The following is a 16,432-nucleotide window of genomic DNA, read 5'->3' on the forward strand; positions in this document are numbered from 1 at the left end:
ATGAGGTTTTATAGTAAGCGAAATATGTTTCGCAATTGTTTAACAAACAATAATTATTGAAACAATAATTTTTAAAATACTATCAAATTATAGCCTTAAAAATGTCTAGATCTGTAGCACCCAGCATGTAGCCTGATGTAAAACAGGTGTTTAATAAACCTGTGATGAGCAAATAAATGAATGCGTTAGACATACTTCCAGCTCCAAGGGAAAATTGGACCCGTCTAATATCACATCAAATATCACTACTCTACCCATCTTAACTGAAATGAGTTATTCTCCCAGATTTGGAAATGGCAAGAGTAAAAGTAAGCCTCCGCAGCCAGAAGCACAGGCTAAATCACACTTCCGTCTGGTGTCACCACAGAACACGCATGCCCCAGTCTCCACCACTGAACCAGAAATTGTGTGCCATCACTGGCCCCACTGCTACTGAGAAATGATGCTGCTACCCCCACTCCCATCTCTCTTCCCCACTGGGAAGAATCTTCCCAATCTTGCCTGTCTCCAAGGTAAACTTCCAGGTGGATTACTTGGATTAGCTGACCCCAGATCATATGCCTGTGCTCCAGCTGTCAAGAACTAGGAGAGTGGGCTTTCTACATTTTCAGTTCATTATGAGAGAAGGCTGTTTACCATATTAAGTTACATAAGGTAGGGCATTCCCTAAGAGGAAGAGGAGGGCTCAAATAGGGGCTGTCCCCATTTATAGTGGCAAACATCCACTCTACAAGTCTTTTTACCCCCACTCCTTCTGCTTACCGTGGCCACAAAAGCCAAAAGAATTTTGAGTGAGTTGCAATCAAATGGGGCCGAATTCTTTGTTCAACAATCTTGTGACGTGGCTTTTGTGTAATTGTTTCATAGTTTTCTGACTTGTTCATTGGAAAGACTGTAAAAACTCTAAGGAGATAATTAATTAAAGGTATTCTTGTACTTTTTAATCCAAGTACAAAAAAAAGATAACTAACATTAAACAGCGTTCAGAATGCAATTGTTTGGGGCTCCTTGTGGAATTAATCTACAAGAAACACAAATGATAGGGGCTGATGAGGGGAAGTCTATGTTTGATCTGTAAAGTGTGACAATCTGAGAAATCAACAGTGACTTGAGTGCATGAAAGAGGAAGAATCAATGATTAGTAAACCCTGATACCACTGTTGAAAAATGGTGGATGGTGGTTTTAGGTAATGCTGAATCAAACCTGGAGCTGTGGGAAAGGGTAAATAAAGAATGTAAATCAGGTAACTGTGGGGAAAAAAAATATTCCCTTTTGCTTCCTGCCCCCACACAGAAAGTCAGAAAAACATCCGAGATAAAGGAGTTTCTTCTTATGGATGGCGACAATGGGGATCACCTCTTCTCCCACTTTGATTCAACCATTCTACATTATGCATTTGCAACCTTGCACCTCTGGGCCTTTATAACAATATTTTTTCTCCACTTGGTCTGTCCTTGCCTCCTGGTCCCCTTTCCCCTTATTTCCACTAATTCAATGAACTCCAGCCCATCTTTCCAAATTCACTCCATTTCTTCCAGGAAGTATTTGCTAAACCCTCCCTTGGCTGCCAGAGGGCTACATTTGGATACCTTTCTTCATAGAGATGCTCCATAGCACACTATTTATGGACATTATACTTAAGACATTATGCCATAAGAACTAATCTTTTGCATTGGATTATAAATGCTTCTGTTAACAAAAATGCTTTTGTAAACAAGTATTATGTCTAATTTAACTTTGTCTGTCTAATGCCTGGCCTACTTTTAACATACAATTGCAAAATCATATACCCTAGCCTCACTGCTATAACCGGTAAATCAATGAGATTGGAGTATGGCCCAAGATATGTGTAGTTTTAACAAACTCTCCAAATGTTCCAAATCATCTGCAGCTTCCAGCCAAGATGAAGTAATAGTGACTGAGTTTAAACTCCTGCTTAAAACAACTGGAAAAAAAAAAAAAAAGACAAGCTATATGAAAGAATAGCTTTCCGTTTTCAAGACATTGTGCATCAGGCAATGAAGGAGTAGTCCCTGAGAGATGAGAAATAAGGTGAGCGTCCAACTCTTGATTTTGGCTCAGGTCATGACCTCATGGTCATGAGATCGAGCTGAGCATCTCTCTCCCTCTCTTTGCCCTTTCCCAGATCACATGTGCACACACACTCTCTCAAAGAACTTAAAAAAATTTTTTAATTATAAAAAAGAAAGGAAATAAAGAGAAAGAAAGCAGAATGGTGTAAAAGTAATGAAACCAAAAGATGGTTTGTGGAGATCAGTAACACCTCTAGCCTGATTGATCAAGAGAAAAGGCACAACTTACCAATAATAAACAGAGGGAACATCACTATAGGTTCTACAGATATTAAAAGGATAATGAGAATATCATATACCAAAAATTCAACAACTTAGATGAAATGGACAAATTTCTTAAAAGACACACTACCAAAGCTCACTCAAGAAAAATAGAATGTAGGCGCGCCTGGGTGGCGCAGTCGGTTTGGCGTCCGACTTCAACCAGGTCACGATCTCGCGGTCCGTGAGTTCGAGCCCCGTGTCAGGCTCTGGGCTGATGGCTCGGAGCCTGGAGCCTGTTTCCGATTCTGTGTCTCCCTCTCTCTCTGCCCCTCCCCCGTTCATGCTCTGTCTCTCTCTGCCCCCCCCCCCAAAAAAAAAACGTTGAAAAAAAAAAGAAAAATAGAATGTAGGTGCACCTGGGTGGCTCAGTCGGTTAAGCCTCTGACTCTTGATTTCAGCTCAGGTCATGATCTTGCAGTTCATGAGATGGAGCATGGATAGCAGGGAGCCTGCTTGGGATTCTCTCTCTCTCCTCTCTCTGTCCCTCCTTCCCACTCGCATGTGCACTCACTCTCTCTCTCTCTCAAAAGAAATAAGTTAAAACATTTAAAAAACTAGAATGCAAACTTAACATTTCCAAAATGGAAAACATTTTAAACAGTTCCTTTTTCTTTTCTTTTTTTTTTTTGGGTGGGTGGGGGAGGGAGTATAGGATTGCATCTGTTTCTCTTGCTTTTATTTTACTTATTGTCAAGTTAGCTAATATATAGTGTAGTCTTGGCTTCAGGAGTAGATTCCCATGATTCATCACTTACATACAACACCCAGTGCTCATCCCAACAAGTGCCCTCCTCAATGTCCATCACCCATTTTCCCTGCCCCCAACCCCCACCCCCATCAGCCCTCAGTTTGTTCTGTGTATTTAAGAGTCTCTTATGGTTTGCTTCCCTGTTTGTATCTTATTTTTCCTTCCCTTCCATAGTTTCTTTAAAAGTTAAACATCTACCAGATGACCCAACCATTTCATTCTTAGGAATTTATTCAAAAGAAATGAATTGGCCTAAAATTTGTACCAAATACAGTAACTATAGGGGCGCCTGGGTGGCTCAGTCAGTTAAGCGTCCAACTTCAGCTCAGGTCATGACCTTGGAGTTTGTGAGTTCGAGCCCACGTCAGGCTCTGTGCTGACAGCTCAGAGCCTGGAGGCTACTTCGGATTCTGTGTCTCCCTCTCTCTCTGCCCCTTCCCTGCTCGCACTCTCTCTGTCTCTCAAAAAGAAATAAACGTTAAAAAAAAAAAACTAAAAAAAAAAAAAAAAAAGGAATTTATTCAAAAGAAATGAATTGGTTTAAAACTTGTACCAAATATAGTAACTATAGGGGTGCCTGGGTGGCTCAGTCAGTTAAGCCTCTGACTTCAGCTCAGGTCATGATCTCACAGTTCGTGAGTTTGAGCCCCACATCGGCTCTGTGCTGACAGCTTAGAGCCTGGAGCCTGCTTTGGATTCTGTGTCTCCCTCTCTCTCTGCTCCTCCTCGGCTCATGCTCTGTCTCTGTCTCTCTTTCAAAAATAAATAAAAACATTTAAAAAAATAAAGTACAAATATAGTAACTATATTTGTGAAAGCCCTAAATGGAAAACAACCCAAATGTTCATCAACAGATGAATGGATAAACAAATTGTGGTATATCCATACAATGAGATACTATTCATATATATATGAATATATGTATATAATATGTATATTATATATATATATATAAAGAATAAACTATCAGTATATGCTGTAACATGCATATGAATGAATCTCTAAGAAGCTCAACCAAAACCAAAAAAAAATCATACACTACATATATACTTATATAAAATTATAGAAAATGCAATTAATTTATTGTGACAGAAAACAGGTCATTGGTTTCCTGGAACGGAGGGATGGAAAGAAGGAATTATAGAGGGGCATGAGCATTTTGGGGTGATAGAACTGTTGTTACCTTGTCTTACTATTTTGTGTGTATATAAAAACACAAAATTAATTACTGCATACTTCAAATACATGCAGTTTATTGTATGTCAATTATACCTCAATAAAGCTGTCATAAATTTTCTTAAGACAACATGGCAACATTTCAGACAATCAAAGGCACAATTTATCATGATTAGATCAACATTGTAAGATATGCTGAAGGAAATTTCTTCAGCCAGAAGGAAAACTGTATTAGAAACCCAGATCTATAAAAAGGAATGAAGAGCACCAAAGAATAATATGAAGGTAAATAAAAATATTTTTCTCATCTTTAAATTTTAAAAAAGAAAATTGATTAAAGCAAAAACAATGTCTCATGACATAACATGCAGAACATGTATGACAATAAAACATAAAAGACTAGAAGGGAAAAATGAAAAGAGACTGTTGTAAGGTTTCATATTATATGCAAAGTGGTGTATTATTTCATGTAGACTACAGCAAGTTAAAGATGCATACTGTAAATCGTACAGCGATGACTACATGAGCATAGCTAGTAAGCCAATAGTAGAAATAAAATGGAATCCTGAAACATACTCTCTTCCAAAGATGGCCAGAGAAGAGTAAAAAGAAGGAATAGTTGGGACAAAGAGAAAATATCAAAATGGTAGACAAATCAAATCAGCAATAATTGCATTAAATGGAAATGGCTAAGTAGTGCCATTAAAATGCAGAAATAGTATTGATAAAAATGAAGACCAAACTACATATTTTATGTCTAAACATGAAAGAGAGAGAGGTTAAAAGTAAAAGAATAGGGGCGCCTGGGTGGCTCAGTTGGTTAAGCGTCCGACTTCGGCTCGGGTCATGATCTTGCGGTCCATGAGTTCGAGCCCCGCGTCAGGCTCTGGGCTGATGGCTCAGAGCCCGGAGCCTGCTTCCGATTCTGTGTCTCCCTCTCTCTCTGCCCCTCCCCCGTTCATGCTCTGTCTCTCTCTGTCTCAAAAATAAATAAAAAACATTAAAAAAAATTTTTTAAAGTAAAAGAATAGAAAAATGAATGCAAAACTAGTCAGAAAGCTGGAATGGGTATATTAATATCAAAGTGGACTTCAAGTCAAGGAATATGGAGGCAAAGAGGGACATTACGTAACAATAAAAAGGTGAATTATTACAACAATAATCCTAAATTATGCAGAGCTCAAAGCAAAAATTGACAAAACTAAAAGGGGAAATAGACAAATCCACAATTAAAGTTGATTTCCACACTTTTCTCCCAGGAGAACTGAATAGAAAATCAGCAAAGATATAGAAGACTTGAACGACAGTATAAACCAAACTGACCTAACTGACCTTTACTGAACACTGTATGCAACTACAGCATACTATAGTTAAATAAGAAAAAATTCAACCAAGTAAGTTTTATCTTTTTTTTTTCAACCAAGTACATTAAAAAAAAATTTTTTTTTTAACGTTTATTTATTTTTGAGAGAGAGAGAGAGAGACAGAGCATGAACGGGGGAGGGTCAGAGAGAGGGAGACACAGAATCCGAAACAGGCTCCAGTTTCTGAGCCGTCAGCACAGAGCCCGATGCGGGGCTCAAACTCACGGACCGCGAGATCATGAATCGAGCCGAAGTCGGCCGCTCAACCGACTGAGCCACCCAGGCGCCCCCCAAGTACATTTTAAAGATCTAATTGGCTTTACTGAACAATTCATGAATTGGCAGCATCCTCTGTACCCAGTAGAGGGGAGCTCCAAAGGGCTACAGAAAAGGAAAGGTTCTTAAAGGCAGGACAAGGAAGTCATAAACAGAAAAAAGGATTCTTTCGGGTGAAGTCCTTCCTTTGGGGAATGCAGAGGGCCCATGTGACACATTACCTTACTGGTGCTGACTAGAAAATTCCTGACAGGTTAAGACTACATTTCTGGGGGAGGTTGAAACTGCAATTAGGTTAAGCATTACACCCTGGTTTGTTGATGTGGCCTAGCATAAGTGACTCCATTTTGGACCTGTGATTTTCGTTTTTAATAGTACTCAAGTGCCCATAAAACATGCACTGTGATAGACCGTAGTCTGGCTGGTAAAACAAGTCTCAATAAATTTTAAAGAGTTAAACTCATACAGAGGACCTATGATCATTATGGAATTAAATCTAAAAATAACAAAATGGTATCTGGAGAATCCCCAAATATTTAGAAATTAAACATGCTTTTATGTAATCTAGGGTTCAAAGAAATTACAAGTGAAATTAGAAAGTGTTTTGAACTGAATGATAATGAAAACACCAAGATTTGTGGGATGCGGCTAAAGCATGCATAGAGAGAAACATACAGCTTTAAATATTTTTATCAGAAAAAAATGTCTAAAATCAGTGACTTAAGCTTTTATCTTAAGCAACTAGCATATTTAATCCAAATAAGTTAAAGGAAATAATGAGCAGACAACAATGAAACAGAAAATGAACATACAACAGAGAAGAATTAGAACAAGAGCTGATTTTTTAAAAAATTGTTATTATTTTTTAGAGAGAGAGTGCAAGCAGCAGAGGGGCAGGCTCCATGCCCAGCACACAGTCCAGTGACGCAGGGCTCGGTCTCACGAACCTTGAGTTCATGACCTGAGCCAAAATAAAGAGTGGGACATTTTACCGACTGAGCCACCCAGGCGCTCCAGAGCTGATTTTTTTTTTTTTTTTTAAAGATCAAGAATATCAATACACCTTCAGTTTGACTGACCAAGACACAAATTACCAATGTCAGAAATGGAAACAGGCATTGAAAGGATAAGAGACGCTTTTATGCCAATAAGCTGACTACTTAAGAGGAAATGGACAAATTCCTTGAAAGACATAAATGACAAAAATTGACATAATAGAAAATATAAATAGCTCCAGATCTACATTGAATTCTTAAAAGCCCTGTCATGAGAATCACAGCACTGTATAAAACTTGATTCCCTTAACCCTTCCCAAGAACTTGGGAAAACTCTATCAGAGCCTTATGCCAACAAATACGGAGAGATTAAATGAGTTCAGGCATGCCTTGGCAGTTAACTAAAATGAAACAAAGATTAGAATCTCAATCTTAATTTAATGTCCTTTTCCCTCCACCCACTGCCAACTGCCTCTGATCAAAATTTTGCACTGGAGTTCTTCATACTCAAACTGGACGTTTCCTGTTTAGCTTAGGTGTTAATCGGTTGGTTTATTACGTTAAGGGGGAGACAGAGGGGATATTTAGTACTTGGTGCAACAGTAAATGCTGGACAAATCTTAGCAAAATAATCCTTTATTTTTAGTCTCTTAATTGGGAAAGATTGGCTTTATATGGTGATGAAAGCTGAAGTTACAAATGCAAATCTTGGGTGGAGAATTTTTGGGGTGGGGGGGACAGGTGGTGGTGGGGTCGGTGGTGTTAGAAGACGGCATGGTAGTACAAATAAATGGAAGCAGAAATCAGAGCACATTGTAAGAAAGGAAAAGTATCTTCTAAGTTCTTGAGTTGGATCCCTGTAACATAAGAGATTAACAAGAGAAAAGCATACAAATGTCTTTTAAGTTTTAAGTGACACAGGAGCCTTCATAAAGAAATGAAAACCCAAAGAAATGGTTAAACCTGTGTTTTATGCTAGGTTTAATGAGAACCGCAAAGTCATGGAAAGATATGATAGAACAAAGAGTATGAGCTATGTGTAATAAATGGGGGCAAACTTAGCAAGGCCTGTTTGTTCAGGTTCCTTTTTGTTCCTTTCTCTTCTGAGATAAGGATGCCCCCTTACCTCTGTGTACAGGGAGGGCACTTCTCACATTAGGGTTAACGACCTGCTTCAGGGAAAGGTCAGAGGGTTCTTCCTGCACATGCCATTTCTCGAATTCCTTGAAATACTCACTATGCTAATGTGTCGCATTTTGGGGTATCATGTCCCGGACCCTGTCAACAGTAATTCATCCTTTAATTGACATTTGCAGAAATACTGCAACTGTACACAAAGAATTAAAAGTAAGAAAGACTGTACGTATTAACTTAGCAGAAAACTTACCTGGGTAGAGAAAAGTCCAAAACAACTGGCACTGTCCTTCCCACTCTTGAGCCTGCCTTTAAATCAGGCAAAGCAACCTCGGTTCTGTCTTTCCTTTCTTGGACTCCACTGGGAACAGCACAACTTTGTTTTCCAAAGAAAAGAATGGGAGGGGTCAGCAAAGAAGTCAAGGTAAGCTCACTTAAGAGAAAGAGTCTCAGAGAGAAGACTTTACACTAACATTTGTTCCACTTAACCCCCTGATGTTTGAGCTTAACTAATGCCAAATAATAAAGCTTTCCTCTCTTCCTATCAAACCAGCAAACTTAGACCCAAGCAGGGATCTAGTAGCTGTGAGTTCTCACTGGTTTTTCCATTCACCCTCATGTTAAATGTTGTAGGGGAGAATAGTAACTTTGTCTACCCTTCTGCTCTTAGCCGAGACCCTTGTAATAAGAAACAGATGAACAAAACAGACAGAAAATAACATGTATTAACTTACATATACATGGGAGATACCCAGGGAAAAATGAGTAACTCCCCTAGATGGCTTACAATTCAGGCTTACCTACCGTATGAATAGGAAAAGGGGAGGGAAGATGTAGGCCTCTTAGGGAAGAGTAAGTAGGAAGTGATTTTAGGAAAGATGAATGGGTCCTTAGAAGAACAGGTGGGAGGTGTGACAGTCGGGACGAAGTTTGGCTATTTTTCCTAGTCTTCTCTCCAGGGATAAGAATCATTTTTCCCTGGTTGATCAAGCTCCCAGGGAGGGGATTTATGGTTTATGACAACTGTGTTCCTTTTGGAGGATCGGTCTTTAGACAGACAAGGAGAGCTCAGAGAAAGCCTCTATCTGTATTTGCTGTTTTTAAAGTGCCCACCTGAATCACAGTGGCATATTTTGAAGGGGTATATTCTGCGGCTCCTTTGGTATCCTCGTATCATATTGGGCTTTGTGTCAGGAAGAGCAATGTTCATTTTTAAAGCTAATTTCGAGAGGGGGGAGGTTCAGAGTCTACAGCAGGCTCCTTCCAGGAGTTTACTGAAAACAAGAGCAGGAAACACAAAATATTTCCCTTATTATCTGTTCCCAATCACAGGTATGGGCAGCACTGAACTATGCTCAAATCTCTCTTCCAAAGTTGTATTTTATTTGAAATACAAACAATAAAAGTGGGTTTTGTTGCCTCTGAAATGCAAGTCACAGCAATGAACAATCAGCTATTTCAATTTCTTGCTGAAAAGAATTGACACTTTTATTTTCCACTGTTTTATTATAAAAATCAACATTTCATTTGTTACAACTCAGCTTATTGTAATAATCAAAAGGGGATTTATACAAGGTATTTTTATACAGTTTACAATTAAAGCACTTATTTTACAAAAAGGGGGAAGTGAATAGTGGACAAGGGCTGACCAAATGTTGGCCATTTAAATATAAATACATCCTTGCAAAGCACCATCGTACCAAAGTCCATGAACAAGAAACACCAGCTGACTTTAAGACAATAACAAAGATTAAAGCTTAAGAAAAAAATTTAAAAACACAAAGAATAAACATCTGAAAGCAGCACCAGATCCTTCACTTGCAAATAAGGCTAGTCCAGCTTAAGCTCTTGGTATCCTCTTTTTACATTCTCCTACTAACCCCAGATACTTAATTTCATGTAAAATTAGATATATTCACTTTCTTTTCCTTTTAATATTCATATTTATGCATTGATATATATACATATCATACATATATGATATATATATCCCTGGCCTTCTTATATTTGTTTAAAAAAAATGGACAGTTAAGCATAAGCAAAAAGCACATTGTCTCTACATCTTTGGTGTAGACTTTTGGGTAAACCCTAGATAATGGTGGAAATGTAAAAGTTTTCGTTAGGTCTATACCCTGAGTACAGGAAATCATTGTTTATAGTTCTATCTGTAAAGTCATGAGGATTGTTTACAGCAATAAACTTAGCAATAGCTTAAGGATGCTTTATGAAAAAGAAAAACCAAGTAAAATTACCTGGACTGAAGGAGAGTGAGGATCGTCAGTAAGACCAAAGAATTTACCTCCCCTTCTACTCAGGTGCAGGCTTATTAGTTTCATGAGATGCAGAATCAAGTCCAACAGAAATATCCCAAGTATATGGATTCACAATGCTCATAATTTAAAAACTATAAATGTAAAATGTTATCTCCTGAAACTGAAAATTTCAAAAGGCAAATTTTGAGACTAGTATAAAATGATGCCATCCCAGAAGTCAGAAACCACACATATGCTACCAGTACTTTCTAAAATCATCTGTTATTTCTCTTTGCTCATTTCAGGCTCGGGATAAAGAAAGGAATACCAAATAAAATTAAGTTTGAGTTTAAGAATTCTGAGAACATGTTTTAAACAACACTTGATTATAAACTTATGACTCAGTCCCTGTCTACACTTAGTGTATAGTCTCATTTGTGGATGCCCTAACATTTGTTGGCCAACTGATATTCACATACTCAAATCCACACCCCAAACATACGATGTATGTCATTATACAGACTTAAAGCTTATTAAAAGCATGGCATATCTGGGGTATGAAAAGCCCAAGATTTTTGCTTCTGAATTTTGTTAGATGTGTAATGGTAACCAATATGAAGCTCTTACGGCATGCAAATCAATGAAGCGGCAAGTTTTCCCTCAGCAAGAGAAAAAACAATTTTAAAAACTACATTTCTAGGAATCAAATCTAGGCACATGACTAACTAGACTAGCACAACTATCACAGAGGAGCCAACCTGCCTACAGTAAGCCTCTCTGGTACCAGAAGTAGTCTCTACTAGGATTACTGGTATAAGATTACATAAACACACACAGACGCATTTAACAGGCTAGGTAGGTAAGCCATAGCTACTAACTCTACTTGAAGTAGTCTTCATTAATAGGCATTTATGGCAAAACAAAAAGATTCTCCCCCAAATTAATTGCTACCTAACACAGATGGTAGAGATTTTTGTGTATTATCAAAGTTGGAGTTGGCCTTCTACAAATTATTGACTTCAGAGTGCTTTAAAATGATGAACAAATATATAATCCTCAGTCAAGCTAAAATTTTACTGCTCAAAAGCTCTGCCCCCAAATTATTGGCCTATTAGATGAAAATGTACTGTAAAGTCTTCATTTCTAAATATATATCATCCCTTTAGAACAGATATTCTCAAGTGTCAGATACTTCTTGATATATCTCAAAGTACTGTTATATTAAAATCAAGATAGTTAAAATAACTAATGTTCTGCTGGACAGACATCTCACATATGCTGCTATAGAAGAGGGGCAGCAAAGGTCAAAGGCGTAATAATATTTCATGAAAGAAAAATTAATACTGAGAAATTCTATCCCTTAGCTTTTTTTTTTTCTTGTGAATATGCCATTATCTGATTTAAGCAGCAAAACCCCTTGGGCCACTGTTCAGAAGACCAGGGTTCTGCAGGAGCCAAGTTCAAAGTTATAAAAGTGCAGTTATAAAAGACTACCTCAATGAAGGTGAGCCTACTATAGCGCATAAGCACAAAGTATACGATGCCAGAGTTCATTTCTCAGATAATTTTAATCACATCACTAACTAGACATGCTTTAAGACCGGTGTTCAAAATTAAATACTTAAGTATTTAAGGAAAATAATGACATTTTATTCATTTTACCCTCATGGATAGTGAATATAGCAATACATCAAATTCAAAACCTTTATCCACTTTCCCCCTGATTTGTGCTCATGTTTATTTTTTATCTTCAGTTTTTCCAATTAAACCTCTTGTGTTTAATACTAATCAAGATAGTTTGTTACTTAAGCTTAACTGTCCATGTAGCCCGAGGGCCAATCTTTCCCGATTTTTGACAATTCTCTCATTTAAAGGTACACCCCCCCCCAATATTAAGAATCCATCTCAACTACCCAAGAAAGAGGACCCTGAGATTAAGCGGAACTGCCTTCAAATAATTTCAAACAAATTGGCACACAAATCAGTATTTTGCAAGAAGAGGCCATTGCCATCGCAGTACAAGCACTTGAACTGAGATATAACAAGGCAATATTCTTCTTAATTCGTTATAGTGCAAGTTTCCACATGGGAAGCCCACCGGATAAAGATGCACATTAAAAAATGTAAACATATAGAATTCTTAAATTCTAATTGATACCCAGTTATTGCTAACCTTTCCATCTTCATTTAAGTGTCAGAGGCCCCCGTGTCACAGAATGCAACTCCAGTGTCCATTCTGTTAGACTGTGAGCACTTTGTTCCACCGACAGGAAGAGTTAATGCAAGACACTGATGGATCACCATTTATTTATATGCAAACAAGGGCACCTGATTCATAGAAGGTGCCCCTGACAATCTAAGCATTATTCTGAAACCCATTTTTTCTCATTAAAAAGTTTCCTCAGGTATTTTTAATTGCTTATAAAGTTACTTCACCCCTGCCAAAAGTCTCAATCTTTTCTTCCATGGTTTTCTCTTGGGCCCTGAAATCCAGAGAGGCCTCAGCAAGACAGAATTTAAAAAAAAAAAAAAAGAAATCATTCAAATAACTGACTGACCAACATCTGTTAAGGTAAAAATACATTAGTTTAAAAACACATTCAGTTTTAGCAGAGAAGTGCTGGAAAAATGTAAAAAGCAGGAAACTAACTTCTGGCAAGGTGGCAGAGCAGTGCTAGAATCATTCCACACGTCAGCCCTAAGAGCTGAAGATGCAGCAGCCCCAGGACCACGCAGGTCAGGCAGGTGGCAGAAGAGCCTTCCGTTACTCCCCTCCACCCAAGTTCTGACAGCTGAGAAGTCAACGGTTGGCCTTCTCGTTTAATCCACATTGTTAAATTTGTTAAATCATCTTAATCCATAACAGGATAAGAGAGAACACACAAAAATATATAAGAGGTGATTATAAGAATAATTTGTGGATAATTTGAAAACAATCTAACATTCACATTGGGTAACAGGAAGATATTAAAGTCACGTCACACATTAGAAGAGGTATGTATGTAGACATCACTCAGAAAAATTGGCCTAAAGAACATGAAAATGTCACAAACAGTTAATAAAGGGAAAACCTAATGATAACAAAAAAATTCTCTTTTTAAATAGATTGTCTCTAACTGGAACATATTTAAATGTTTTACTAGAAAAAAAATATATATATATAAATGATTTCATATTGTGGTATTATATGCTGAAAGTACTGCAAGGATATATGATTAATTTACAACAAAACATAATGGTTAAATTTGTAATTCTTAAACATTGCCTATATGTGTTGTGAAAAGATATTTTAATGAGCATTAAAACAATCTTGGAAGAGGAGCACTAATATGTCTAATCTTTGATCATTAAGCAAAAACATCAGTCAAACTGAAGAGCTAAGCCTACAGAGGAACAGAGCTAGTAGAAATATTAAAATGAAACCTTAATTTAGAAAATTCCATTTTATCAATCCTCAGATAAAAAAGCTTTGAATAAATCGTGATATCTTGGCAAAATGGCCTACAAAGCTGCTGGGGGAGGAAGCAAGGTAAAAACACCTAGAGAAAAAACGAATTCTTCTGACAGAGGCTGTGGGTTCTAAGGTAGGGACAGAAGACTTGCACACACAAAGAGCCCCACACCATCTGACTGGACAGCTCATCTCCTCCAATGGCAACACCCAGAAGGGATTTTTATAAAGACCTATTTTCCTCACTAAAATAATGGGATTCCTAGAGAAAATAAAGCCCTTTGTCCAAAGTTAGTTTTAATACCTTTTTTTCTTTTTCCTTTTGTGATTTCTTAAACTTATTGGCCCTCAAATGTTAGCTAACATGAAGGCTATTTGGCTACTTCCAAGTATCTATGGTTTGCTGCTCTGAGATGGACTTGAATTTCTCTTCTTCTTCTTCTTCTTCTTCTTCTTCTTCTTCTTCTCTTTCTCTCTCTTTTTTTGGTATTAATAAAGCCCAGACATTCCTGGTCAGTGATGCCTTTATTATTCCTGTTTCCTTTGTACTCAGTCACTTCACTGGGTTTAAGGCATGCTTTGTGTATTTAGTTTGCAAAAATAAAACTTTTAGTACAAATTTATTTTTTATACAAATTTTTATGGCACAAGCAGCAAATCTGCTGTTTTAAGAAAATATATAAATATCCTTTTCTTCTGTACAAATATCTCCAGTATTCCCTACCCCATTTATAATTTTTAACTGTACATGGTCTGCCTCATCTTTCTCTAATAGCTCCCTCCCCCCCTCCAGATCTCAACCAAATTTGTATTTACATTTTTGCGTTGGAGGCAGTCAGAGGAGGAGGGCCCCTCCTCAGGAGGAGTCTGTACAGGGGGAGGGTGGTGGTGGGTAGAGGTGATGAGAGTAGCTCCTCTCTGTGTATGGAGAGGGTGGGCAGCTTTCATAGTTCTCTTCTGCTGACAAGTATTGGCTTCGGGGCGTGGGAGGCGGGGGCACAGGCTCTGAGTCATAGTTCAAGTCACTAGTGTAGCCCTTGGCCGTTGCCACTGAGGTCATCCTCCGGCTGGGAGCATAGTCACTGTCACAGACATCTGTGCTGCAGGGTGTGGTAGGGGGTGCAAAGTGCCGGTAGCTATATGGCCTGTAGCTGGTAGGGGGAGAAAATCAAGAAGCAGACACTTAGTTTTATAGAAAAGCAGTTTCTTCTCTATCAGAATACAGAAGTATTAGATGTAAACTTCAGGTTGAAGATCATACACTACTACAATTAAAAAAATTTTCTTGATGTTTCTTTATTTTTGAGAGACAGAGCATGAGCAACAGAGGGGGAGAGAGAGGGGGAGACACAGAACTCACAGCAGGCTCCAGGCTCTGCGCTGTCAAGCACAACCCGACGCGGGGCTCAAACCCAAGAACTGTGAGATCATGACCCAAACTGAAGTTGGACGTTTAACCGACTGAGACCTAATTTATTTCTTGTTGTTCTGCCTTTTCAAGTTCAGCAAGTTTGCACCATGGCTAACTAATAAAAAAGGCATTGAAAAGAGACGAACACACTAGTGAAAGGAAGTGCTCATTTCAAAGTGCTAGCTCTCACTTCTACTTCTATCTGTAACTTCATATAGCATTTACATTTGAAATATAGTACAGCTGATCTTATTTCATATTTATCCCAATCAAGGTTTCTTTATATACTCCGTCGCCAAAGTGACAAAAGAGGGGCAAGAGCACGTGCAAAACTGAGGTAACAATCCACTAAACACCCAGTGCTACAGAGTGTGCCACAAGACCCCATCCCAACACAGAAACCATCTGCTAGCACCCAGGGTTGGTCTCAAAACAAATGGCTAAAGGTTACACGACCTGCTGAGCAGGTTCTCAAGCGGTTTTACTACCAATATTGACATGAGGTCATAGCACTTTTTAGGTTTTATCTTTCTGTCCAATCAGGTTTGAGCCTTGATGAACATTCTAGGCTCAACTAAAAGGCCAAACACTTCCATTTTCATGTTAAAAAAAAAAAAAGCTAGGAAAAAAGGAAAGAAAATCAACAAAATTCTTTTACATTCCAGTTCAGACAAGAATCTCAACAAATGATGAAAAGTGACTCAGAAGAAACTGGGATTAATTTGAGACGTGGGAAATGGTCAAGTAAGAAATGTTTTTGATGCAATTATGTTCATTTTAATGAAACAATGTTTTACTCAATTTAAAGAAATAACTTTTTAAAAATAAAAATTTGGGGTCTTTCATTTTGTTTTTTTCAGTTTTGAGGTTTCTGCTTTCTCTTTCGGCTTTTTAGAACAAACTAGTGGCAAGGAAAGCAATTTACAATAAAACACAAAAATATCAGCTCAGAATCAGGCCTTAATCTTATGCATATAAACTGAAATGGGAATTCTGAGTAAGATACTATCAGCAGTTTCACTTGATTTCTACCTATCTGTACGGTTTTATCAGGGCAATTTGACTGGAAGTCTAGGAAACACTTATCTAGAAGATAATAGGCACTTGAGGGACACTGATAAACACAGCACTAGGTTTACACAGAGTATCAAGCCGCTGACTTTCTGCTGGCCTTTGAAACAAGATGGAAAGAGTAAGGTAAACACTAGTCCTTCTCCTGCTTAACATGCTCTACAGACACAAATCAGCACAAGGGGAAAATGTCCCC

The 16,432-nt window shown here is 38.0% G+C and overlaps 1 protein-coding gene across 3 annotated transcripts in view; it reads right to left on the bottom strand.

Annotated features, from left to right (window-relative positions):
- Positions 1-9,530: 9,530 nt before the first annotated feature.
- LRP6 (LDL receptor related protein 6) overlaps positions 9,531-16,432 on the bottom strand; it is a 175,917-nt gene continuing 169,015 nt past the window's right edge. For all 3 annotated transcript variants that reach the window (XM_027035576.2, XM_027035577.2, XM_053225836.1), the window contains one exon: positions 9,531-14,905. In XM_027035576.2, the coding sequence (XP_026891377.1) occupies positions 14,611-14,905 (295 nt within the window). In that variant the 3' untranslated portion in view covers positions 9,531-14,610. The remainder of the gene's footprint in view (positions 14,906-16,432) is intronic.

The sequence above is a fragment of the Acinonyx jubatus genome, chromosome B4, assembly GCF_027475565.1.
Source record: "Acinonyx jubatus isolate Ajub_Pintada_27869175 chromosome B4, VMU_Ajub_asm_v1.0, whole genome shotgun sequence".
In the NCBI taxonomy this organism is placed as follows: Eukaryota; Metazoa; Chordata; class Mammalia; order Carnivora; family Felidae; genus Acinonyx; species Acinonyx jubatus.